Source organism: Indicator indicator, chromosome Z (genome assembly GCF_027791375.1).
Source record: "Indicator indicator isolate 239-I01 chromosome Z, UM_Iind_1.1, whole genome shotgun sequence".
Lineage (NCBI taxonomy): Eukaryota > Metazoa > Chordata > Aves > Piciformes > Indicatoridae > Indicator > Indicator indicator.
Window position 1 is genome coordinate 17,648,386 of NC_072053.1, and position 25,723 is coordinate 17,674,108.

Genomic DNA, 25,723 nt, shown 5'->3' on the forward strand with positions numbered 1-25,723 from the left:
CTCAGCTCCACACAAAGTTGCAGAACTCCTCAGCAGTTCCCTCATGGCCCTGTTTTCTGGATTCTTGCTGAGAAAGTGCTGGGGAAAGTACAGTAATTGGTCACATCCATTTATGCTTTCAGAAGGTGCAAGACCACCCAGCTGCCCTGTGTTCTCCCCTTAGACACAGGAAAGCTGTCCCTGGCCAGAGAAGGTGAAGGGAGTTGTTTTAACAGGGAGCTACTTTTCCCTCCATATGTTTAGCTGTCCCCACACATTACAGTTCTTTGGTGGCTGTCAAGCACTGCTGATCTGCACAAACACCAAAATACTATGGTCTTGCCCCAGGAAAGCTTCTCAAGAGAGGAGCTGGAACACGTGAGTTCAGGTGTGACTTGGACATCTTGAGAGCTATAAACTCTGACCCTAGAAGGATTCTGCTCTCTGACCCACCAGTCTCAATTGCAAGACAGAGATTAACCAGAGTTAAACCCTCCCCAACAGTAAAGGCACTCATCTGGGACTTTGTAGTGTTACAGGTCTTTCCCTTGCATTTCTGTTCCCCAGGGCTAGACACCTGAATGTCACGACAATTACTATACTTACTGGCCATTGGCCAAGCCTGGGTTCCTTGGGTTAGGTGAAGAAGCAGGCAGTTAAATGCACAGCTGTCCAGGCAGAAGTATTCCCAGGTTGGTATTTCTGGCTCCTGAGCAAGTTTTGAGCTACTGTAGACATTATGGTGGAGACACCAAGACAGCCTGATGCGCTGCAACAGCTCTAATTTTGGAGTGGGAGCACTCACACAGCATATTGTCAGCTGAGCATGTTTCAAGGCCACTTGTAGCTTCAGCAAGTAGACTTCTGTGGTTCAGATGTGATGGATGTAGCAGCAGAGCTTTTGCAGTGCTCCTGCTGATGGTTATATAGTTCTTAATTCAAGTAGCAGCTTCCACTGCCTCTAACCAGACCTTCTTTTAATGTGAAAAATAAATTCTGTCCATAGGGACAACAAGCTCTCCATAACTGTGCCACAGTACTGACATCAGAGATTATCTACAGCAGGTAAGCTTCTGGTCCTCCACTGTTGGGAGCGGTATGAAACCCATGTGTTTATTAACTTGCTGGATGAACCTTTGGTATAGAACTCCTACTAGGCCATTCATGACTTAAGCACCATCTTTCAGGAGCCTGGGAGCTTTTGTCCCAAGCAAAGAAGAAATGCAGCAATATCCTCCTTTCATGCTCTGCCATGACTTTCTTTTACTTACAGCCTAGTTACATTCCATTCATGTACTCAGCAAACAGTGGCTCTTCACTTTTCCTGGCTTCTGCTTGCAAACACTTTTCTGGACAGCTTTTGAGCAGCAGACCTGTGTTTAGATTCAAAGTGGGTTTGTTTCTTCCTGATTTTGTTTGCAACAGAGAAGTGCCTTTAACATGTGAGAAGCTGCTGTGAATACTGTGGACAGGGTGAGGTATTTAAAGGCTGAAGTGCTACTCTTCAGAACATGGCTCACTGGCATTAAGGAAATACAAAAGCTTGTGGTGCCAAGGAGTTGTCTCTCATTTACTCAGAATTCTTATCTGGAAATACACACTACTACTCACAAAAACCAACCCAAAAGTTATCCCCTACCAACCCACACTCTGCATCACCAAGTGTGGTGGCTGTTTCCGTAGCTTTTGCTGTCCATGTGTAAGAAAAGGCCTAAAGCGGTGGAAGTACTTGCAAGGGCATATCACTGCTAGGAGAGGCTAAACAGAGCTGGAGCTGGGCTCGCATTGTTTGAATACACTTTGACTTCAGCACTAAGATTTCATCCAGCTTGGTCACAGAATTCTGAAAATCCTGGTAAGGAAGGCAAAAGGAAAGTTTAGGGAACAGCAGAATGGAGAAAATCAGCATATTTTATGCACTGTAGCTGTACACAAAAGCATGTTTTACATTTTGCAGTGTAGTAGATTAAATCAGTGTTTCTGTTGAAATCCATGCCCTCAGAAAGATCAACACCTCTAAACACTGAGGCAGTGTTACTCCAGTAGTTTTATCTCCTGGTGAAGTTACAGCTCATTCAATGATTTAAAAATAAAAATGTATAAAGCCCCTATTACCACCCTTCTACATAAGTATTACATTAGTATTTCAAGGGGACACAGCTTTACAGTGTACTGAACTCTGCTCCTGACACCTCTCATGCTGGATCTAGTCATGCAAAAAAACCCCAGTGAGCTGAGTCACTCATCGATCAGATATAACAGCCTGTTCTTGGGAGGTGGAGAGGATTGTATCACATCGGGTCACAGGGCCAGTCCCACTCCTGCATGGCTACAGGTCTGCTAGATTGGGCAGGAGAAGTATCAGCAGTGTGCATAACCTCAGCCAATGGCTGTTCTACCTTCTATAGCAACCTGACACACAGATAAAAAGCGATACGAAACTATGACTAAAACTGAAACGGAGGCAGTTGCTTTTAAGGTAGATTAGTATCAAGGTGCTCAGTTCTCCATCTGAGAGCATTTTTGTGCCACTGTTCACAGGTAAGTGTCTTAGGAACTGGGAGGCATCAGTGTCCTCAGGGCTCGGGACTTCAGCTACCACCACATGAAGAATTCAGTCATTTAGAAGCTTATTTGTCAAGACTCCAGCCCTCTTGTGCACTGTGTGTTTGCCCTGCGAGGACATCAGGACTAATGGAGACCTGCCCATATATATCTAAATCACTTCAAATACTAATTGATTCAGTATGTGGCACACTGTGGCTGGAATCTCTCCTGGGGCCAGAGTTTCATGGCTGGAGAAGCTGCAACCACCTGAAGGTGTAAGGAGAAAAACTGGTATAGGAAGTCCAGTCTGAGTTCATTTCCCAATGAAAAGTCATGCTAGGATACTCACTGCTGGGAAGGCCTGTCAAGAGTGTCATAATTCTGCTAGCCACAAAGTGGTTGCGTGCTGCAAGGGGCAAAGAAATGGAGGGGTGGGATTGGGGTCCAAAAGCCAACACACTTAGGAAGAATAATCTCAAGAGATTAAAAAAAAAAAAGTAAAATTGCTTTGTGTACAGCATTCTCTGACACAAAACTAATAGTTTATGGCTCTCCAACAAGGAAAAGACAATATGGTACTACACCACCAACTGTGAGATCCCAGCTTTGGGGGTGTGCTGTTTTTTGTGGTATTGACTTACTTTCTCCACTCTGTAAGAGAAAAAGGTCACATGGAAACGTGCCCTGTTTGATACAGTCTGGTGCCCATGACACTAGAAAGCTGTTCTAACAAAGACAAGCAGTTCAGGATTGGCCCATCAGTCTCCATCTCCCCCAGGGGCCTGACAATATGGGAACTGGCAAAGACACAACAGGCCTGAAAATGAGTGCCCTCTCCGAGGACTCAGGGAGACATGGAAGAATGTGAGGAAGAACTGATGAGAAATATTGCATCACTAAGGCAGGTTAATCAATTTGAGATTAATTTATGCAGATTCAATGGGCTCTGAAGTCATCATCTGAAACACTTACTGATGTTGCTGACATCTGATTTATCAAGCACTCTTCCTTGAAGCACAAGGATGCCATTTCATCCAGCTGCTGCCGATGGGCCCGAATCACAGCCTGTCTGATGAACACAAAATAGACAGGTGGTTACACAGCCTGCTGTGCTACTGCTAATTACCCTTGAGTCTCAATAAACCTTTCAGAAAGAGGAATATCCCAGAGGAAGCCTTGCTGCCCTGTGCCCCTGGCATTCACAAAGCGCACACCATAGAGTGCAGAGAACTGCACCAGTTTGCGGTTAAAGATGACCTTGATGAATGAGGACTGCTTCAAGAGAAGTGACCACAGTCTCTCATTAGCATAGGCAGCACAGGGGCACATTTGGCTTTGTACCACAGCGAAATCTAGGAGTTAAAAAAAAAAACAAACCTGTCTAATTAGCCAGTGAAATGGCTTACAACCATGAGGCTGAAAGTAATTTTGGTGAAAAACACACAGAGGGGGAAGGCAGTGCTGCTGCTGATTCCTCTGAGCAAGTTTCTCCAACCATCAACACATTTTCAGTGACATGAATGCAGTCCAGTCCTTGGGAGCTAACAGTAGCAGCTCATAATACTTTGAAGCTTTGCATCTACCCAGCTGCTCTACCTGTTCTTCTTTCCACAGGCACGGAACAGCTGCCACCTTATCCTGATGGGAAGTTTTAATGTATTTCAGGTACTTTACAGCTTACAGGAAGCCAATTAGTTACTGAGAACTGCAGTTTGTATTACAATATTCATTCCTCTAGCATTACCCTAGGAAGCTCTAATAGGTTAATTGGCTTCCTGTGAGATTTTAAAATAATCAATCATGTATTTATGAAATAAGATTAATGATAATTTATAGTGATTAAGTAATTATTTCAGAGGTTGATTTCCCATATTTTTTTAAGTACACATGGGTGTGATATACAGACAAATGTATCACATCTAGAATTTCTAACCTTCACGACAAACTTCAGTCATGAGCAAGACTTACTGTGCCTTTTCCAGGGCTTCCCTCTGCCATCTTCCCACCTCTGATGTAGCAGTTGGAAAGCTGCTGCTGGACACACCTGAGGGGCTATTTGCATTTGCTAACAGCTTATTATCTTTGGCTGCAAATCCTGAATCTGTACCAAAAGTCTCTTGTGTAAGAATACTCTGCATTGACTTGCTTTTCAGCAATGCTAATTCTTCATTGCTGAGTGATGGTTTGGCTGGGTCTTCAGGATGACAGAAGTCCTCATTCCTCAGTCCCGACTTGGGCTGCAACAGCAGGCTGCTTTCTTGAGAGGGAGACTGGACTACGTGATCCTCGTATCCTGCACTGACAAAGCATGATGCACCTAAGACATAGCTCTTTTCAGGCGCATCAGCATTCATTTTCTGAGCCACAGGCTCAACACTGGGGCCTTGGTTTGGGTTAGGTTTTCCTGAATCACCAGTATCATCTTTAACATCAGCATCATGCTGTCTCCTACCAGAGTATTCTTTGCACACCGACTTGCTGGGAAACAAACCACCTTCTCTCGCTCCTCGGGAGCCCGTGGATTCACCTGCAGATGTTTCTGTTGGGTCGCATCCAGCCACTCCTTGCTTGGATGAACCTGAGCCTAGAAGGCAGCGGTATGCTTTCGCATCAGGGCAGGCAGGCGAAAGCCACTTGTCCCCTGTTTGTGGGGAATGCAGCATGGTGCAGTGTCTTCCACCACGACGTGTTTTCTCCCCCACTTCCAACATGCTGTCTGTCAGAGCTCTGCTTCTCGTGCACTGCCAACCCTCTTCCTCAAGCCTGTTCTGGGAGCCTTGTATGTTCCTGTCCAACATCTGCTTCACATGGGGAAGCTTCTCTTGGTTTGAAGGCACTTTCTCTGTATCAGTTGTTTCCTCATGGTCAAGAAGGGATATTGTGAGAGGGGCCATGAACTCAGAAGTGAGTTCTGAGTAACAACTGGAAGATCCACAATGGTTAACGCCATTTTTTTGGATTTTCCATTTGACATCTACAAGGGCAGCCTGTCTATCTAAAGTGGACTCTTCCTTTGCTTCATGCTGGTGGTTGATCTCGCCGCATTCTGGAATCCCTGACTTCAGTACATGAGAAACATAGGAGCTAGAAGCATCCTTTTCTGGAGTTAAGGTGGCTTCACTGGAGTAAACGAGACATTTTTGCTTGGATTTGTATTGTTTGTGATCGTCTAGGAAATCTTTGCCTTTCTTCCAGTTACAAACAGAATCTTCCGGCAGGCAGTACGGTTTTTCTGCAGTATTGCTTGGAGAAGACTCAATAGTTAAGTCATAGCTCCAGTCTGATGGAGTTTTGCTGCGTCCCACATTTTTAATGGATTCCTCTGTCTTTGGGCTGCCCTCACTACTATCCCAGCTGTCAGCTGCTTCATATTGTTGCGTGGATATTGCATATTTAAACAAATCTTGTCGCCTTTTCCCTTTTTGCTCTTCTTCAGTCCCTTGTTCTCCTCGATGAAGAAAAAATGAATGTTGACTGCATTTGTCAGTGTTTCCTCTTTTCATGCTCTTTTGACTGGAGACAAGTGAAAAAGAATCTTCACTGAAATCACTGTCATCCAGATCTTCCAGCTGCATCCCCTCTTTGCTCTGTACTTCTGTGGGGCTAAGGCTCAGCTCTGGTTTCATTTGAATTTCCTGGGGCATGTAGTGTGTTGAAAACCTCTCTAGGGGTTGATAGTTCAGTTTTTGCTGTAGGATAGGTGGCTGCTGAAACTGCTGGTGATAAAGTCGTAAATGTTCTTCCCTTTCCTTCTGAAATGGAGGCAGAATTGTCCAGGTTTCAACAGACTGTTTAGTAAAGATGTTTCCCCATTCCTGTCTGCTGCGGGAAGGCAGATTTCCATCTCTAAAGCAAAAATCTTCTCTAGGAACAAGCTGTTTCTGAACAGGTTGCACAGTCTGCACTTTCAGGCACTGGATAGGTGGTCTGTCTTGCATATACTTGTCTCTCTGGCCACTCTCCTTTGTTACTGCTGTGGCAGGGTTCTTGATGATGAAATCCTTTGCAGTGGGATGTTTGTCAGAGTGGTGAGACAGATCATCACTTTTCTTCAAGGGATGCACTGTCCGTGGGACTCCCTTAAGGGGGCTAGTGTGGTGAAACCATGGTGAGCTGGCATTTCCTTTGTTGATTCCCCTCAGGGTAGAGGTAAAAGGGACATTTGGTGGCTGGAGCGCTGCAGGACATGCCTTCGTTTTTGTAGCATTCGAGGGGTGCTGGAGGCCTAGCTTCACTTTCTTTGGGGAGCTCTTTTCCCCCACTGGTAAGGAGGAAGAGTTTTGGACACGTTTCGGAGATACATTTCCAGCTGTCCGACGACTGCTTGTAACAGGGGTTGAACATTTAATCCCCTTCTTCAACTCTTTGACCCTGTAAGTGAAGATGTCATGCTTTCAAATAAATAAGTGTCCTCAGAACAAACTCATGCTAAACACTGAGTTCAGTGTCTTGATTTTAATTGTCAGCGATCCACCCAGGTATCAAAACCCCCTCTGCCAAAATGTCTGAATTCTGGAAAGGTCTACAGAAATATTCTGAAGTGTTTCCTTAAACAGTGTATAACAGGTCAAATGAGTGAGATGGCCTCTGTTTCAATGTAAGGGGGTTGCATTTCCAAACTTTATAATTGCATGGCACAGTGCCAGCTTCTACCTAGCTAGTGCTCCCCATAGCACATCACAGAGTCCCACCAGACAACATAAGGCTTTTGCAGTAGTTGCACTGGGTCTAGAGTAGCTTAGGTGACAGTGCTCCAGAATCAGACTCATCACTGCAAATTGGAAAGAGCTGTTTCATCATTATCACCCTATCCCCTCAACTGTTTCCTTTTCTACTCTTCCCCTTAATCATCTCTTGTCCTCTCTACCCTACCACTGCACAGCTTGTGATTTGCCTCCTCCTGTGAGGATGGAGGGTGAGGGACTTGCACACATTCTAGGCAGAACTACAATGCAAAACTAAAACAAAAATATTTGATCAGTGAGGTTAGTAATCACAGGATGTTAGGGGTGGAAAGGACCTCTGAAGATCATAGAGTCCAACCCTTCTGCAAGAGCAGAGAATCTAGCACAGCACTATTCTCATCACCAAAGGCTGTCACCAGAAAGGATTTACAAGACCCAGAGAAGTCCAAGTGTTGGAACAGCTGAAGATTTTACTTGCATTGTGAAAATGGCTTTTCTTGCCTAAACCAACATTTCCAATGCAACCAAAATAAAAAGTAACAAAACCCATCACACATTACATTTCTCTTCATGCTTTTTACATTGGCAATATTGAGTTTCATTGCTTACCTGTCAGCGTATCGTAAAGTGTTCAGGGTATGCTCAGTAGCTATGTGGCTGGGTGATACACTGGCTATCATACAGGTCCTGGAATTGCCAATGAAAGAATCCTTTAGCACCTAGGGTTTGAAGGAAATAAAGAAGGTTCCTAGCAATTTATGCACCTTGCATTTCCTACAAGTTAGCAATGTGTACAATGGCAGTTTAACACGAGCCAGGTGACGCATAGTTACTAACTTTTCCTTCCCCCTCTCAAATATAATCCTCTTGTTTGTCTTGCAATTCTTTATTTACAATTGAAAATTAATGTGAGTGTTAATCAGGGCTCTGAACAGGACTTTGTACTAGATACCACAAGTATACCCATACATTTTGAGGAATAAAACATATGTTACAGCTGGAGTGAAGAAGTGTTGATGAAAACTCCCAGGATTTTTACTGCACAGATGGCACCGTTGGTTGTAGACTGGGTGGAGATGGATAGTAACTCTGAATCCATCTGGAAGGTAGTGCCTGGGGTTTTTGTTTGGTTTTAGTTTTTGGTTATTTTTTTTTAACCATGCCAGTTCCCAGGACTGACTGAGGGAACTGGTATTTGGCCTTAATTCTGTGATTATCATTAAAATTAACATTTGCAGAAGTCGAGTATTTCTTTTTTATTCAAGAATTTAATAACAGTTATCAAATTATGCCCTTTTAGATTTTTATTTATTTTGTCATTGTCAGGGAAGCCGCTACTGTTACCTTCCTGCTTTTTACCTGAGTTAGTTTGCTTTGCCGGAAAGGAGTATGTGCATGCTCCTGGTCCAGTGCCCGAATGCATTCCTTGAGCTACCAAAAGAAACAAAAAATTAAAAACAGAGAGGAAAACACACACCAATCAAACCTAAGCTATGAATGTGCTATTGCCCTCATGCATTTAACTCCTACTGTGTGATGTCCCGTGCAAGGGGAATTTGCTGCTGCCACAGTCACGAATACCTGGCTGCAGCTCTTTCAGACAGTAGCAGCAGCTTGGCGGCACTCACAGAGTGCAGTGCTGCAGCCCTGCCATGTTGCTCTGCGGCCATTCAAAAACCAAAACGCTGGGTAAACGCAGGCATTTAGCACACAGAATTGGGCCCACTGTTGCCTGCACTGTAGCTAAATAGTTTGAAGCCAGACTGGGTGTATCCCAGACTACATTGCAGCTTGCAGGACAAGCATACCTTAACAGCAGAGCTTTTCGAGCTCCATCTCTTACAAATGTTTTTCCTCTAAAAGATCTTCCCCTTCCAAAAAATACCTAAATATGTCAGACACTGGCAGTGTAAATTTCTTGTCACTCCTGTAATACTGCCATCCCTTAATCAGAGATAGTGTAAGCTAGCAAGTGATACTTTCCTCCCCATCTCCTCCTGCCTGAAGACTGGAGGAAAGCCAGTGTCACTCCAGTCTTCAAAAAGGGCAAGGAAGAGGTTCCAGGAAACTACAGACCACTGAGCCTCACCTCCATCCCTGGAAAAATGGAGTGGCTCATTCTGGATGTCATCTCTAGGCACTTGGTAGACATGATCAAGAGTAGTCAGCATGGATTTACCAAGGGGAAATCCTGCTTGACTAGTCTGATAGCATTCTATGATGTTGTAACTGGGTAGATGCAGGAAGACCAGTGGATGTAGTCTACCTTGACCATAGTAAGGCTTTTGATACTGTCTCCCATAATATCCTTGTGAGTAAGATCAGGAAGCGTGGGATAGAAGAACAGACAGTGAGAGGGATTAGGAACTGGTTACAAAATAGAGTCCAAAGAGTGGTGGTCAATGCTGCCAAGTCCAGCTGGAGAGTTGTAACTAGTGGAGTCCCTCAGGGATCAGTGCTGGATCCAGTCCTGTTCAACATCTTTATCAATGACATTGATGAAGAGACAGACAGACAGGGTCTGCTCAGCAAGTTTGGTGATGATGCCAAACTGGGAGGCTTGGCTGATACACCTGAAGGCTGTGCAGCCATCCAGCAAGACTTGGACAGACTGGAGAGCTGGGCAGAGAGGAACAAAATGAGGTTCAACAAGGATAAGTGCAGAGTCCTGCATCTGGGAAGGAATAACAAACTGCACCAGTAAAGGCTGGGAGGTGATCTGGTAGAGAGCAGCCCTGGGGAGAAGGACCTGGGAGTCCTGGTGGGCAACAAGTTATCCATGGGACAGCAATGTGCCCTTGTGGTCAGGAAGGCCAGTGGGATCCTGGGCTGCATTAAGAGGAGTGTGTCCAGCAGATCAAGGGAGGTTCCCCTCCCCCTCTGCTCTGCCCTGGCGAGGCCACACCTGGAATATTGCATCCAGTTCTGGATTTTTGCATTTGCAGTTCAAGAGGGACAGGGATCTACTCGTGAGAGTCCAACAGAGAGCTACTTGCATGATTAAGGGACTGGAACACATGCCCTATGGGAGAGGCTGAGGGACCTGGGGCTGCTTAGTCTGCAGAAGAGAAAACTGAGGGGGGATTCAATAAATGTTTATAAATATCTGAGCACTGGGTGCCAAGAGGGAGGGAACAGGCTCTTCTCAGTTCCACCCTGTGATAGGACAAGGGCAACGGATATAAACTACAACGCAGGAAGTTCCACCTCAGCATGAGGAGGAACTTCTTCACTGTGAGGGTCACAGAGCACTGGAACAGGCTGCCCAGAGAGGTTGTGGAGTCTTCTTCTCTGGAGACTTTCAAGACCCATCTGGATGCATTCCTGTGTGACCTGCGCTAGATTCTATGGTCCTGCTCCAGCAGGGGGGTTGGACTTGAAGATCTCTGGAGATCCCTTCCAACCCCTAACATCCTGTGATCCATACTGACTATAATCTACAGTCCCATCTATGCGTAGTTACACAGGGCTGTGTTAGAAGGCAACTGGCCTCAGTTAATTTCCTCTTCACACCAGTGCCATATGCCAAACACAACCGAAGGTAAGAACATGGACCAGTACCAAACAATTAGCTGTGAAGGGTGCTGGGTTCCAATCCAGGGTCAAGCCTATGCTCAGAAGGTGGTATAGATACAATCTGTCTGTTTAAACAACCATGTCACTGTCACCTTTGACAGGGTGATAGGAATTATACACAAAACGCTAATAATGTAACAGACTGCTCAGGGAGCAGAAATACAGCCATAGAACTCCCACTAAAATTAACAGAATATGAGCAGCTATCTACAGCCATGTCTTTAACAGAACTCATTAGATCTTCTTGTCATTAACAACCATCAACAGAGATAGTCTTGAAGAAACATCCCTTGAGAGACACTACAAGTTTTGGAAAAAAAGATGTCATGTTCAAACTCAAAGATATGCACTCTATTTTTTTGGCCATATTTCCACTGGAGTAAGCACAACAGCATCACACTCTATATCAAACCTATATGGTCTTTAAAATTTTCAGAAATTGCATAGCTACAAAACAAATCATTTAGAGCAAATACTGAAGGAAAAATAAACAGACTGCAGTATTGTCATGGTAATATAACATGAAGCAGCCTCTGCTTTTAAAGCCTTACTACATTCTCCACACATCCACCTAAAATGACACTTACCTCTCACTTTTACTGCATTTTATTAAAAATCAGACCTCTAACAAGCAAGAGATCAAATTATTCTAATTTTTTTTTATTCTGCTTCTCATCATTGTAATATCTGAGTACTACCCAATATCAACGCAAGTATCCAAACCAGCAGGAAATTAAAACTTCATGTGTTTTTAAAGCCCGAAGAGAGGGCAGAGCTAGGTTTTACAGGCTGCAATTCATGAAGATGCCTTTGACAGTTAATTCAGTGCCCACATGTAGGTTGCCAGCTTACTTACTCAGCTTCACACACTCATACTCCAATTTTATAGTTCCTTTTCAAAGAGTTTCATGTGTGTTTTCATTAAGACTCAGACTTCTACAATCATTCCTGTTCAGGTCCTGAGTCCCCATGCCACCCAGTTACTCACCAGCAAGTACTCAAAGCATGAAGTACAGCCACACACTCACTTTACAGGCTGTCTCCCAGTATGAATGCTAATATTGCACAGCAGGAAAGCCTCTGTGCAAAAGGCCATTCTACAGTCTCAAAACAGGGGAAGCCACCCTCTATTTACAGCACTCTAAGAGGTACAGTTGGTGCACTAGCTTCTGCGCTGGTGACTCAGTCAATGTTTACCTATCACCTTGAGTTTCACTTAGAGAAACCCTCAGTCATCAGTGAGCTTTGTTCATTTGAACTGAAGTAGGTGCAAAGCCCTCTGCAGAACTTAGAGGTGCTTCTCTTAGATGGCATTTCTCTGTTCCTTGTCTCTCTTTAGGTAACTGTGAACACCTGTAAAGACTGCATTAAGATTGTATTTCTTAATGCACACAAATTGCTGGTTTCTATGCTCTTCAGTATTCAATTAACTTCTGATTTGAAAGAGAAGTTCTGAGTTGAAGTGGTAAAAATAAGCAGTAGGAACAGATATGCTTTCATGAAATAAACATGGGAATCCAAAGTCAATGTTCTCTGGAAGTAAAAAGCACAACATATTTTCCATCTTAAATTGTCTTTTGGGCATGAGACAAATTAAACTGGACACAGTTGTTTTTTTCCCCTTCATGGAACACACACATATATTTTTCTGTGCTTAATTTTTATCTAAAAACACATGCTAATAAATAAATACAAAACCTTCCCCAAGCATACTACTTGCTTGCTTACTGCTAAAAGACTTTGGTTTATTTCAGCTCCTTCCATTTTCGTTTGTCGATCTGAGTCTCTGGCATCAGCTGCCCTTTCACTGCCAGCCAAGTCAATGAATGATATCCTAGGAAAAACAAAGTTGCATTTATCTGAGGGTTTGGTTTTTTTCTTTTTTTTCTCTTACCTTTTTTTTTTTTCTTTTCTTATTTTGAAAACCAGAAGGCTGCAATACATGACAGTGGAACAATGATTAGAACTTTTGAACAACAAGCAATACCCACTGGAAATAATCTGAGGCACCAAACTAAGCATACCAGCAGGGACAGTGTCAGAGCATCCTGGCACTAACACAATCATAAATAGGAAGTGTAATTGCACATGAGAGTGCTCCACAGTTTAACAGATAATCACTGTGCTTGTAGCTTCCTAACAACACAGATAAATAATGAATTTCTTGATTCTTCTTTCAAGTAAAACAGACAAATGCTGTCTCAAATGTAGAGTGGGGGTTGAGGGCAGTATGAACAGAAATGTCCAATGTAGTAATACTCAGATTTCTGTGTTCCTTGTCCATTCCTTCAAAAAAATTCATTAGTCCCTGTCACACTCCCCAGCTCTGGGTGCCAACTACTCAAGAGACTGTTGCACTGTCTCTTTGTCTTTGCTCTTCTTTTTCTGGGACAGCCCTGACTTCCCACTTAAGCTCCACCTTGCTTTCAGTAGCAAAAAAGAATGGCACACATGCCACACCTACGTAACCACATATACTTCTGTTTCTAAGCCTTCTGGTCCTGCCTCTTCCTTTCTCCACCATTTGTGGCTCCTTCATTTTGCCTTGTATTTAAAATAAGATTCTGGGAAGCAAGACTGCACAGTAGCTGCTGGAAGGGTGTGTCAGCATGGGTTTTTGACACTCCATAGTAATACAGATACCTAGACCTCATTCCCCAGACTTATTTCTTAGGGCTGTTTAGTCTGAAGAAAAGAAAACTAGAATAGGCACAATTATTGTCCTCAGATAAGTAAAATGGATACTACAAAAGGAATTAGCTGCTCTTTTTGTCTGCTGCAGAGATCAGTCACATTCAGATTACCAAGGAGGTTTAAGTGAAGTACTATGATTCCACCAACCAAAGATAAGCATCTCTAATAGAATCATCTCTACCTAGTCATCCTAGGCTTCCTTTGTAGTGAATTACAGGCCAGAGGTGCTTTGAGGGGCGAATCAATCTGACATAATTTAGGTGACTGCAGAATAGCATGAATTGGATCCCAGAAATGACTATTTCTTTCTACTGACTTCAAAGGCAACAAGCTCACAGGTGGATATGCCCATTGCAGACATCTACCTTTAGCCAGATTAATGCCAGACAGGAAAAGCTCTCTAACACTGAAGATGAAGGGATGGATTTGATTGCGAAACTCCCTCACTGGAAATTTTTACAAACAAGTTTGACAGAATTCCCACAGATGTGGCTTAAGCACTCTCCTTGGGAACAAAGAAAGGACTGTGAAATTTCTCAGTCTCTTTGAACCCCATCTTCTGATTTAACTCAGAGCTGCCCACTAACTCCACACTTCTGTTTGTTTGCCTCCTGGATGTCCCCAGGCTGAACTTCCTCATCAGCCCTGAGCGCTCCCACTTCCTAGTCTTACCTTCCAAATGTCCTGTTGGCTGTGTCTTTAATTTGTATTTGGATGATAGCATGAGATCGAGAGGAATCAGAGTTGACTCCAGTAGCTCCTGTGCTACGCTCTTTCCCACCCTTCAAAATTACCTGCAAAGTAAAGGGGACAAAATTTAGGCAAATCACAAACAAATCCACCATCTCTCTGAATATATCTTGTCCTCCTAAGACAAGGAAACATTAGGAGGAATGGTTTTTACACTCATAAAATCTGGTGCAAGGCCAATGCTAATTTACACCTGGATTACTTCTGAAGTGTTTCAGAACTTTATGTATGGATTTGCTTGCAGTGACACTACAGAGCTTAGAGAGCATACTGCAGATAAGGAGCTGTTGCATCACACATTCACTTGGATTTGAAAAATACCCAAACTATAGCATTAACATCAAAAGCATGGCAGCAATGAAAGAAAGCAAGACTGCAGACATAAGCTAAGAGCCTCATGACATTGCATGGTTTTCATTGTTCTTTTAAAACATCACTTTGTGTAATAGATGGGTATTGCTATCCAGAAAGTCAAAGTACCAAAACCTTTCTCCATCTCCAGAACTAAAAGAAACTATACCCAAGTAAGAAATAGAGTTAAAAGATCAATTATAACTCAATACTACAATAAAATAAATAATAAAAAAAAGTAATCAAGAAAGTCAAGGCAGAAGGACACAGGCACTCTCAAGATAATTCTCTTTTGAGAACTTTCAAGGCCTACTGCAGAAAGTCTAAGCAATGCAGCAGGGCTTTCATGGAAAAGTCATTAATTTTGTTTCTAGTTGTAAGAACGGATTATAATATCATATAGCGAATGAACCTGATCTCACTTGACAGATGTGTATTATTGATGCCTTTCAGTGGCCAGTTCTCAACCAGCAACCTAACCAACTGCTGCAGTTCCCAAGCATTTGTATTAGTGCTAAATGTAGATAATTTCTGGACCAAAGACAGTATCAACAAATAGTGATTAACCAGAGATGTATTTAAGACTCTTTCCATATGTCTGTTCCAGACTGTTGAGAAGCTCTGAGTCAAGCCAGAGACATATCTGTGTTCTAAAGGGCCTGTGGATGACATCAAGTGATTTTTTTTTGTTTTTTTTTTTTTTAATGAGATACCTGTAAGAATGAGGTCATGCAAGAGCTCTTCTGTGTCTGGAATGTGATAATACAGATGAATGTGTTAATCAACCACATAGCAGATTTGCACTCTAATTTGTGGAAGAATCACCAGCATGTCCCAAAGCTCCACGTTAATGGGAAGATGAAGGACAAAATTAAATGGAATGTAAGTGGGCAACACCATGCCAATTTTAATGAGTCAATTACTCCACTAGGTACCTGTAAATTACAATCCCTTACTGAGAAAGAAATTACGTTGTGCAAAATCAGGCTAAATAGAAAGCAGATTTCACTAACTTGCTTGTTGCAGGACAACGTAGAAAATTTGCCAGTGTCCTTTTAGGACTCAGCAGGGAAGGAAAACTGAAGACTTGCTTGTGCTGGATGTTGACTACTGTTTAAAGATCCTGATTTTACTTGGTTGTGACCACTCATTACCTATGCAGTGTCTTAATCGTAATTCAGATCAATATCTCAATTTTAAATCTCCTCTAATTTCCAGTTCTATTAATTTTCAAATTTATGTCTTGTCTCCCACATCCACATACCCTTAGTATAGAAAATTAAGTTCACAGAAGCCAAACAAGCCACAGTGGAAGAAAATTCTTATTGAGCTTTCAGAGTCCCTTACTGGGACACCATTAATTGCTGGAATAGTGATAGCAGCCTGTTTCTTGGCAAGACCTTTCCATAAGGAGTGGCAACAGAAGCAACAGCTGTAAATTGGCACACTGCTATTCATGTCCCTAACACAAGTCACAGCGACCCAAGAAGCTTACTGAGTAAAGGCACTTTTATTAATAATAGGGCTCTTCAGTGCTCTTCTTAAGCATGTACTACATGACAAAATCTCTGTTAAGTGACATATCTCATAAATCATCAAATTAGGCCACAGAAGACCAAAAAAAAAAAATTGCAAGCAGAGGTTACCTCCAACAGCAGATCTACAGAGTTCACCTGAACCTCTCGCAGTCCAACTATTTGAACAACATGCTTGCTATCTTCTCTTGCAAAAAGCCTGGAAATAAAGCAGGGCAGAAAGGAGATTTATGAAACCTCAAACTGCAACAATGAAAACACAGGTCAGTGCTATGACACTATGAAAAACCAATCAAAGCTACTGACTGGGCAGAGGCACCACTGTCATACATTTATTTTCAGGGCTGAAGAGATATTTCATTTATAACATGTACCACTGACATTTCATTGTCACACAGGCATTAGTAATGCATTTCTGCTGTTCAGGAATATAACCTAGCAGAGAAATAAATTACCATGTTTACATTTTAGAGTTCCCATCTCTCTTTAGACTGCATCTCAGGCTTCTCTAAGAAGTTCAGGCTACAAATTACACTCAAGATTTTTGCACATGATTTTAAAGCAGCTCCCACAACTAGAGTCAGATTTTAGAGTACTTTTGCTATGAATCTAAGTGTTACAGTACACAAGAAAACACAGATATGATGCATGTAGGAGAAAGTTTAATCTTTACCTTCAATGACATGTAAGACACCTAATGGACAAACAGAAAAAAAGCACTCTTTCTTCTTTAGTAAACTGACTCCTTACATAGCAGAATGTGAGAAAGGGAACACACATGCAGAGAAACAGGTGCTTCCTTTTGTGAACAAATGCTCACTTCCCCTAGCAAAAAGCATCCTTCTTGAGCCACTCAGCCTGCTTTAAGCATAGTGCTCTCAAGGTGCTAAATGCCTCCAGCTGAGAGGTAGTGTTCCTTTGGGATCACTGAAAAGATTTCACAGCTGAGAACTTAACCAACTGTTACTTTATTTGGAGATTTCATACCACAGTGATTTTTTTTTTATACCAGGTATGTGCTGAACTGTACCAACTTCCATTCTGGATGGAGTTCTTGTAGGAGATTATATGTTCCTCCAAACAACTTTGGGGCTGACGTACTACTACTGAGGTGAGCAGCAGCATCTTCTGCAGAGGCTTGCTCTATGTCACTGGGCTGCCAGGTAAAGCCACTAAGTGAAAAGGGGAGCAGACTCAAGGAGAAGGTCAGTGGACTCAGATGTGACAAGTGGAGATCAACAGAATCTGCACAGACTGAAGTGGCAAGAGCCAAAGCTCCACTGGCGTAGCAGGAGGGACAGACTGAGGTTATATCTGACTGCAGAAATTACAGGGACTCCACAATGGCTGACATAAGAACTTTTGGCCAGAACCACAGGTCCTCACTCTTGCTTATCCCCCTCCTTACAGAACAGTTAAAAACCAGGAGCCCCTGTCAATGCTGCAGCTTTTAGTGTCAGATTCTGCCTTCCTCTCCAAGCGGCTCACAGGAACAACCTATAAATGGTATTATGTTAAAAGTAATTGCAGGAAAGTAACTGATTTAGAAACAGCAACCAACCAATTCACAGATTCATAGGTTTATACTAAAACATATTTCTATTTAAATACCTCTTCCTTCCATTTAGCAGGTCATAAAGCTGTCCACAGTAAATCTCATAAAAACTGATGAAAACAAGGAGATCTTTCCTGGACTGTGATGCTTCCAAGTGTCTAAAGATGTCCTTGGCAGCCAAGGCGTAGAGTCCTGGGTTCCGGTGAGTACCTATCATAGTGTAAGTCTTGCCAGCACCAGTCTGCCCATATGCAAAGCAGGTTGCATTGCCTCTGTGAAGATAACTTGTATTTTTAGTGTCACATCTGACTTATTCATATTTATTAAAAAAAAAAAAATTCATCAGCGTCAATATCTATCTACAGTGGCCTCTTAGCAATGAGGTTTGGCTTGCTACCCTATTTGGGAAAATGCAAAACACTTAACAGTGATTCCCAAGCATGTCCTATGGAGAGCTGGTGTGTCACAGCTAGCTCTCTTTTCTTCCAGATGCCAAAAATGTGTTTAAGGAAACAGAGTTCATTACTATTTTTCCTGTTGTACAGATGCTGTAGGAGTATCATAGGATTATCAGCGGGAATCCTAATGATCAGGAATCACAGAGAAAAATGTTTGTGATGTAAGATGCAAAACAGGCACAAAACAGGTTCTGTATTAACACGCTGTACTTGATGAAAACTAACACCCCAGCACTGTGATTTACAGAGTGAAGAACTTTGTCTCATGCTGCACACAGCACAATCTAAGGAGCTGGTGCCTAGGGCAAGGTCTTGCTCTTTGTTTCCACTGCTCCCAATTGTGTGACCTACCCCAGTGACCCACCCCTGCACCTGCTAGCTCTGATGTTTGACTTTATTGCACTGAAACAGCAGGAAGCTTTCCATTTTTTTTTGCAAGCTGATTTTTCTGTGGGTACAGTGAATTAAAGTACCTCACAGAAGATGACAAAATACACCAAAACAGATTTCAAGTAACATATAAGAATGTGTCTGTAAGGAAGAGAACCATCCTCTTTTGTTGGCAGAGAGCTATTGGTTTTACTCAGTCCAGCTAATGAAACCACAGTATTATCTTATTACAGACTGCCCCAGCTTTGTCATCATACCACCTTAAGATTACAGTGGCAAGGCACATAAAATGTCCAGGAGGTCTCAGCACACAGCTCCATTGCCTTTCAATGGCACCTGTGTGCCTACTCCTCCTTCCATTTCTTGCTCTGATACAAGCACTGAACCCACAAACATGATGTGAACAGATTTCGAGTGCTGAATTAGTCAAAAAGATATATCCCCCCCCCCTTCACCTTCAGTAAAAGGCTTTTTAGCTGGTTGAGTACCCTGGCAGAGAAATGAGTAAAAATCTAGGACCACAGTAAGCACAGTGAATTTCTTGCTAGAGCAGCTTGCAGAATTAGCTCAGGATGGTATTCAGATTAGACCAATGACAGTGAAGGGGGTACAGAAGAAGGAACAGACAAGTTAGAGAAAGCATCTCTTCTGGTGGCATTACTGGATGAGCTGTAATGTGAACTGTGCCTTTAGTGATTGCTACACAGCAAGCTACAAGTGTCATTCTCCTTTTTCCCTTTAAAAGCAAGATATTCTCTAACTCTGCTGACAATATTTAAGATTTTCAGTAGCAGAAGGCTCCATTTTGTTAATTTTCAGCATGGATATAGAATCCTTTCCTTCAAAGACTAAAAAGTGTAATTATATTCAAGCTTGTTATTTGCATGAAAATAAGATCACTCATGTAAAGCCACCGTCAATTTTCCCATTAATCAGGAAGTATGCAAATTATGATTGAAACTAAACATATTATTCAGTAAAATAAAAAATTCAAAAGGTTATTAATTTCTATTGTACAAATACATGCAAAACTACCTCACAGCACTCTCATGAATCAGGTATTATTACTTTTCTAAGAACAAGTGTGCCATGCCACAGAGAAGCCTTTGCTGGAGTGAAGATGAGACTCCAGAAATCCTGGCACACACTTTTTAATTTTGAACTGCCCATGGTGTCTCAGTTGCAGAGTTTTTCTTGATATATTTCTTTAAAACTGCAATCAAAGACATTCTAAAAGGAGGAAGGTGTGTGTGGCAAAAGTGAAATGAATGTATTTTTCAAAAGATGAAAAGCATAAAGAAAAATTAAAGCAGTATATGATATCGGAAAACAAGACAAAAAATAACAAATGTAAGCACTGATGGCCTACCCGTTAAAAATATGCTGAATGAGAGGATAAGCTGTCTTCATATACACATCCTCATTGGTACATGACTCCCCAAAGACTTCATCAAAATAAAAAACATGCTGAAAAATAAATACGATCTTTACAGAAAAATGAGTATGTTCCACTTCCCCTTCACCCCCATTCAAAGGCAAAGTTAACTAACACTTTCCAGTGGCTTCATATGACTTTGGATCAGATACAAAGTGATCTAGCACATTTATCATGCAGCATGACATATGCAGGAACATATCATTACATCACCTGAGAGTAGGAAAAAATAATAAAAGGAAATGATGCTCTAATTTGTCATCATTCTGAAGCAGAACACAGACTGACAAGAACAAAAAAGAAATGCTCATTAAAGACAACCTATTCTGTAAATGAATCCCTATGCAAATGTACATTAAGACTAAGGCAGTAAAAAGTACTCAGACCTAACTCTTGACTCTTTCCATTGTGATTGTTTCTGTTCTGCCGACTTAAAAACCTTTTGTGCCAGAGAAGAATGAAGTCATTCCTAAGAAAAGTTGGATAGTATTATTCCCAAACTCCACATCTGACCCAAAGCATTAGGCTCTCTGGAAACACTGCTGCAGAGTTCATTACGGGCTCCTTCTAGGTCAAAAAGAGTGTTTGTAAGGACAGTCACAAACATCACATTTTCAGAAGAGCCTCGATAGATTGGTGTCTAAATCTGCACTCTAATAAATCCACTGCACTGTCAGTTAAGGTAGTAGATCTCTATGACTGAGAAACACTGTAGTGATGCATGAACAAACCACATTAGCACAAAGGCAGATTAAACCAGGGAGTCACAGATGCTACACTCAGATTTGAGGGCAGATATGCTCTGTGATGGACCTGCAGTTGGGTTCCCCAGTTGTGGAGATGGGATACGCCCCACTACTTCCCATTTGCTCTGTACTCCTTGCTGTCCTTTCTATAGGAACTAGAGATATAGGCATGGTGAGGAGTCATACTTGGAAGCAGAGTTCTTCTGAGTCCTATACAACAGACAGCCTCTGTCATAGCATACTTCTGTCTGGACTATATTTACTGATAGCAAGATTTCATTTGTCTGTACTGACAAAAATAATTAGTGGTTATTTCAGACCTTCAGAGAAGAAGGTGATAAGCACCACATAAATGCCAAATATATGCAGTCAGATGGAGGGAATGGGGTGGAGTTGCTGCCATGTGTTGCATTGCAAAAGGTGGTACACAAACACGGCCCACGAAGAGTTGCAAACTGAATTTTTATTGGATACTTGGAACAGTTGTTCCTAAGACACAGACTGTAAAAATAACACCCAGTAGAGTGAGACTGGGTTGCTGCTCTCTATAAATCAGTTCTGTTTCTGGTGCTGTCAGTCGAAAGTGAGAATTTGAACTATGACAGCACAAGATATTTGGGATTAAGAATAAAAGACCAAAAGGGAACTCAATTTTCAAAAGCATTTGAGAACAAAAGAAAGCAGGGGATGACGGTGTATGTGTTTCACACACATACACTGTAGGTCTGTGTGCTGAAATACTGAAAAGGGAACTCCTCAGAAGTACCCTGGAAAGCTATCAGGAGACACTGCAGCAGGCAATTCTCCTGCAGCAACAGCACATAGCAGAGGATTTTATTTTGCCACCTGCAAAGAGAGGTGCAAGAGACATGCTTTTGAGGCTTAAAATTCTGAGCTCAGATTTTCTGCCACAGGCTGGAGTAAGTAAAAAACAATTCAAACAGTTATGTTGAGCTCACAGAAGAGCCCATCACCTATTTAACTGCAAGAAATTCAAACAGTCCTTTTCTGTTTCCCCTCATGGAAACTCCAAACACAATTTGCTTTATCCCACCCACACAAGTGACTGGTCCATTGTATTAAAGTAAAGCACGTTACCTGTAAAATATACTGGGTGAGATCAACTGCCTCCTTCTTCTCATGAAGAAGGAGAGTTTCTTTATCTTTCACTGTGATGATATTAACTTCCCCACGTCGCTCCTCTCTTGGCCCCAGAGGACGTTTTCGAACACACACTCTGATTTTTTCACTTTGTGTCCAGGGAGTCTCTTTCTCAGAAGTACTGGGTCTACAACAGTAATGTAGGTTTACAGTTTAAAAATCAGGTTACTACAGAATCTAGAATATGCATAAATTTATTAGCTTTAACAGATAAATATTTCTGTCTTTAATGGCTTACCAAAAATACCAGAAAGCGTGTCATATTGCTCTATAGTAAAGTTTCTGTTTTCTCCCTAAACAGACTGATGCCTTTTGTGCTCTTCTGGTAAACAAATAGTTGTGTTTATACAGCTACATTCCTGAACTTCTTGCCAAACTAGCATATTGTCAGTTGTCCACAAACACATGGTTGAAGCTGGCAAAATATGCAAGTTAGCAACGAAACTTAGTCTTGCTGAAATAACTTGCAGTCATGATTAGTCACTTAATATACAGATATAAGCAGGAACAGATCTTGAAAAGGGTATTATATTTATTTACTTTTAACTTTATACTGACTTTCATTCTTCCTACTACAGGTTGTCCGACAGGTTACAAGTAAAGACACAACTAAGGAAACAAGACAGTATCACTATGTTCCTATTCAGCTCAAAGAAAATTGGAATTATCGATCTCAGCATTGTTGTTTCTCATAAAAAATGACATGGCTTCAGACAAAGTTGTGCTCTTGTATTTTGTCACGTCTGCTTTAGTTCCCTTGAAGACATCTCAGAAACAATGTCATTTTGTGTTTCATCAATTAACCTGCTATATAAATATGTAGCATACAGAATATATTTGAATTCAACCAAAATGCATTCATTTTGCCTTTCCCTTTTCAAGAAGTCTTCAGCCGAATGAGTGATGATTTTCATCCTGAATTTGAATGCCAATTTGGGAGCGAAAAAAAAAAAATTAATCGAGCCCTAACTTGCCCAAAAGTAGTGTTTCTGCCACATTGCCTGAATGCCCTTCCACAATCTTAGTGTAGCAACTGGAAACTGACTTACACTGGTTGTCTAATACCTTAAAACCGAACTCATGAGTTATTCAATATCTTACTACAACTGCAAGCTCATAATATCACTGCTGCTGTGCTGCAGGATTTCCCAGAAGCACGTGACATGCATATATAAATTTCAAGACGCAGCCTTCAAAGACTACAGACAAGTAATCTTCACTTGTAACTAGCGTCTCATTTTAGTACAGCTTCCCCATGCACCAGGATCAGGCCCTGCATTTAGATGGAAAATTCTTTCCCCAGAAAAGAAAGGCAATGCTGCTTGAAATAAGATGCTTCATAAGCTAATATGAGCCTGTGTATATCACCAGGCACCAAATGTTGTCTAACAAATGATCAGAGGCTCTGAAGTTTAATTTTTGTGTCAGAGGCTTGATGTGGTGACCTACAGAAAGAACCTGTTGTGCTTCAAGAGCTTGAAGGAGAAATGAATGATTGCAAGATTTGGAGAAAGAAAAAAACCTGAAGACTTGGAGGCTCTGTTTACAAGAGAAAAGGCAAAAATTCTTTTTAGTATAGGCACCTTTAGTTGAATGTATTTTATATGGTACCAGAACGCATTTTAATTTTATTTGCCAAAACTGAAGTTTAGATTTTCTATTAACTTTTCTTAAATTGAAATACTATTTTATAATAATATATATTCTATATCAAACCAAAAAACTTGACACAGATCATTAGAAACTTGATTAGACAATAGGTCATGTCCTGTCTGTTACTATCAAATTCAAGCCACTTGCTGTGGGCAAATGCAAAACATATATAAACATGTTAAAAGAGCTCTTTCTGCCAGGTGAAGCCATGTCAGTGTTTTCCCATGCTTCTCATAGAAGAGACTAGACTGGCCTTCACAGCAGTCAAATCACAAGATGATATGGGAATGGATGGATTCAGTGAAGGAGTTAGGCACTTGCAGAAGAATCAGAAACCCAAGTGTCAGCAGACTGCCCAAGCCAAGAATGCACATACTCAGTGGTCAAAAAAGGAGAAAGAAAAACTTAGGCATGTCAGAAGAAGAATGCAGAAAACCTGTAAGATGAAACACAATGCTTGCTACTGCACAGCAGGATGTGCTTAGAAAATAAAAACAAGGAAAGAAAGTCAGGGCTCTACCCCAGGATTAAAAGTCTTGGACTCCTCCAGCTGAGCCATTAGGTTATATTTTGTCATTTTTTACTTGCCAGCACCATGAATCTTCAACTTTTTGTGGCACCTTGGCTCAGCTTCTAGAGGAGACACAGAATGCACTAAGATGGCTGTGGAATTAGGACATTAGTGCATGTCTCTTTGGAAGGCTGATATTTTTTTCTTCCCCCCCCAGCAAGAGGGACTTACCTATGTCTTGCGTTTCACACTTTAAATACTCATCATTATGTCATCATTTCTACTGTGGCAACAGCATATATCCCCCTTGACTAATACACACAAGCTCAGCAGGAGTTTTAACTGACACCTTAAATCCATACCAAATCTGCCCACATGGCCTTTTCAGGTGAAGCCCCAATCTCATACACCCACCTCTCTTTACCACATTAAAAAAGTCCAACAATTGCACTGCAAAGAGCTGGAAGCTGGCAATGTGTGCAGAGAGGTATGTGCTCTGATGCTGAATCAGGAAAAAAAATAATTGTGCTTTAAAAATGATGCCAGGGTAGATTGACCACTGGTTCATTACCAAACACTGGGAAAAATATGAAACTTACAAATCATGTCCTTGAGAAGTAGCTGCAAGGCTCTCAACACCTATAACCCACTCCAGTTATATTCTTTCTGTTTCTTTCTAAAGTTCCCTTTCAGAAACTTCTCTATGAACAAAAGTAATGGTCACACTGTGTGTTGATGTTATTGAGAAAAACTTGACAAACTTATCAACAGACAATGTCACATTTGGAAAAATAACATTTTGTAAAATAGTGTAATAGAGAGAAAAAGAGAAAGACTGGCCAAAACACCAAGAAAGCAAAGCCTTATATCCTGAAGGATAATTAAGACTATTCTTAGACAGCCTTGATGAATAAGCAGGTGGTGAAATTCAGCTGATTCCTTCTCCCAGACTTGGAGAGTCACAAGTTGTTATTAAGATCTCTTTTTTATTACTCTGTAGTCTGTAGGATTCCCTACTTGTAGGTGATGAAAAGAGATTCTCCCCCACAATGAAGAAAGAATTAATTATTACTATAGGAAAATTACCTGATACAGGAATGAGGTAGTCCATAATTATACCCTGAAACATGAGTTATTCTTTGTACAATAGGAGCATCAGAATCCCCCAGGAGAGGAGCAATATCATCAGAAACCGTTGGAGAGCTTGGGTCCTTTTTTGTGCATATTTCATGAGTATTTAGGTCTCTTCCAGTTAATCTGATCAGCTCTGAATCATGTGGTTGAATGTGTCCAAGCATTTCCCCTACACTGTTCTTCTCTTCATTGGTACTGAAATCAGATGAAACGTATGATTCAGATTCGGAGTCTTTAACTGTCCCATCATTTTCTCGAAAGGACTCAAAACGCAGCTGTCTACAAGGACCTGATCTGGTTAGCTGAGGCTGAATGAAAAGGCTACTTGGATGAAAGCCTTGCTTGCTTAAGTCTGCAATGTCTTCCTCTTGCGTAATTTTGATTATTCTAATGAGCTGAAATAGTCGTTTGCGATCATTCATGTCATGGACCCCAAGTTTGGTATAATCTTTCATGGAAATTTTGGCAAGCTCATCAATCTTTTGAAGACCAAAGGCAGCAAAATGGGGATAATATTTTTCAAGTTCTGCCTCACAAAGGCATTCATAAAGGCATGACGCCAT

At 41.6% G+C, this 25,723-nt stretch overlaps 1 protein-coding gene across 1 annotated transcript; it reads right to left on the minus strand.

Annotated features, from left to right (window-relative positions):
* Positions 1-1,690: 1,690 nt before the first annotated feature.
* Positions 1,691-25,723, minus strand: KIF24 (kinesin family member 24). Its single transcript, XM_054398098.1, has 12 exons — positions 25,113-25,723; positions 21,800-21,989; positions 19,890-19,987; positions 17,729-17,944; positions 16,229-16,316; positions 14,154-14,275; positions 12,516-12,621; positions 8,571-8,642; positions 7,821-7,930; positions 4,495-6,897; positions 3,499-3,595; positions 1,691-1,831 (listed from the first exon to the last, which is right to left on the minus strand). Exons 1-12 carry the CDS (start codon positions 25,721-25,723, stop codon positions 1,691-1,693), a joined length of 4,254 nt encoding a protein of 1,417 aa, XP_054254073.1.

Coding starts and splice junctions, on each gene's coding strand:
- KIF24 (XM_054398098.1), bottom strand. CDS start 25,723: ATGGCGTCATGCCTTTATGAATGCCTTTGTGAGGCAGAACTTGAAAAA. Junction 21,990..25,112: donor CTACCTCATTCCTGTATCAG/GTAATTTTCCTA, acceptor TTACTGTTGTAG/ACCCAGTACTTCTGAGAAAG. Junction 16,317..17,728: donor CTGCTAAATGGAAGGAAGAG/GTATTTAAATAG, acceptor CTTTATTTCCAG/GCTTTTTGCAAGAGAAGATA.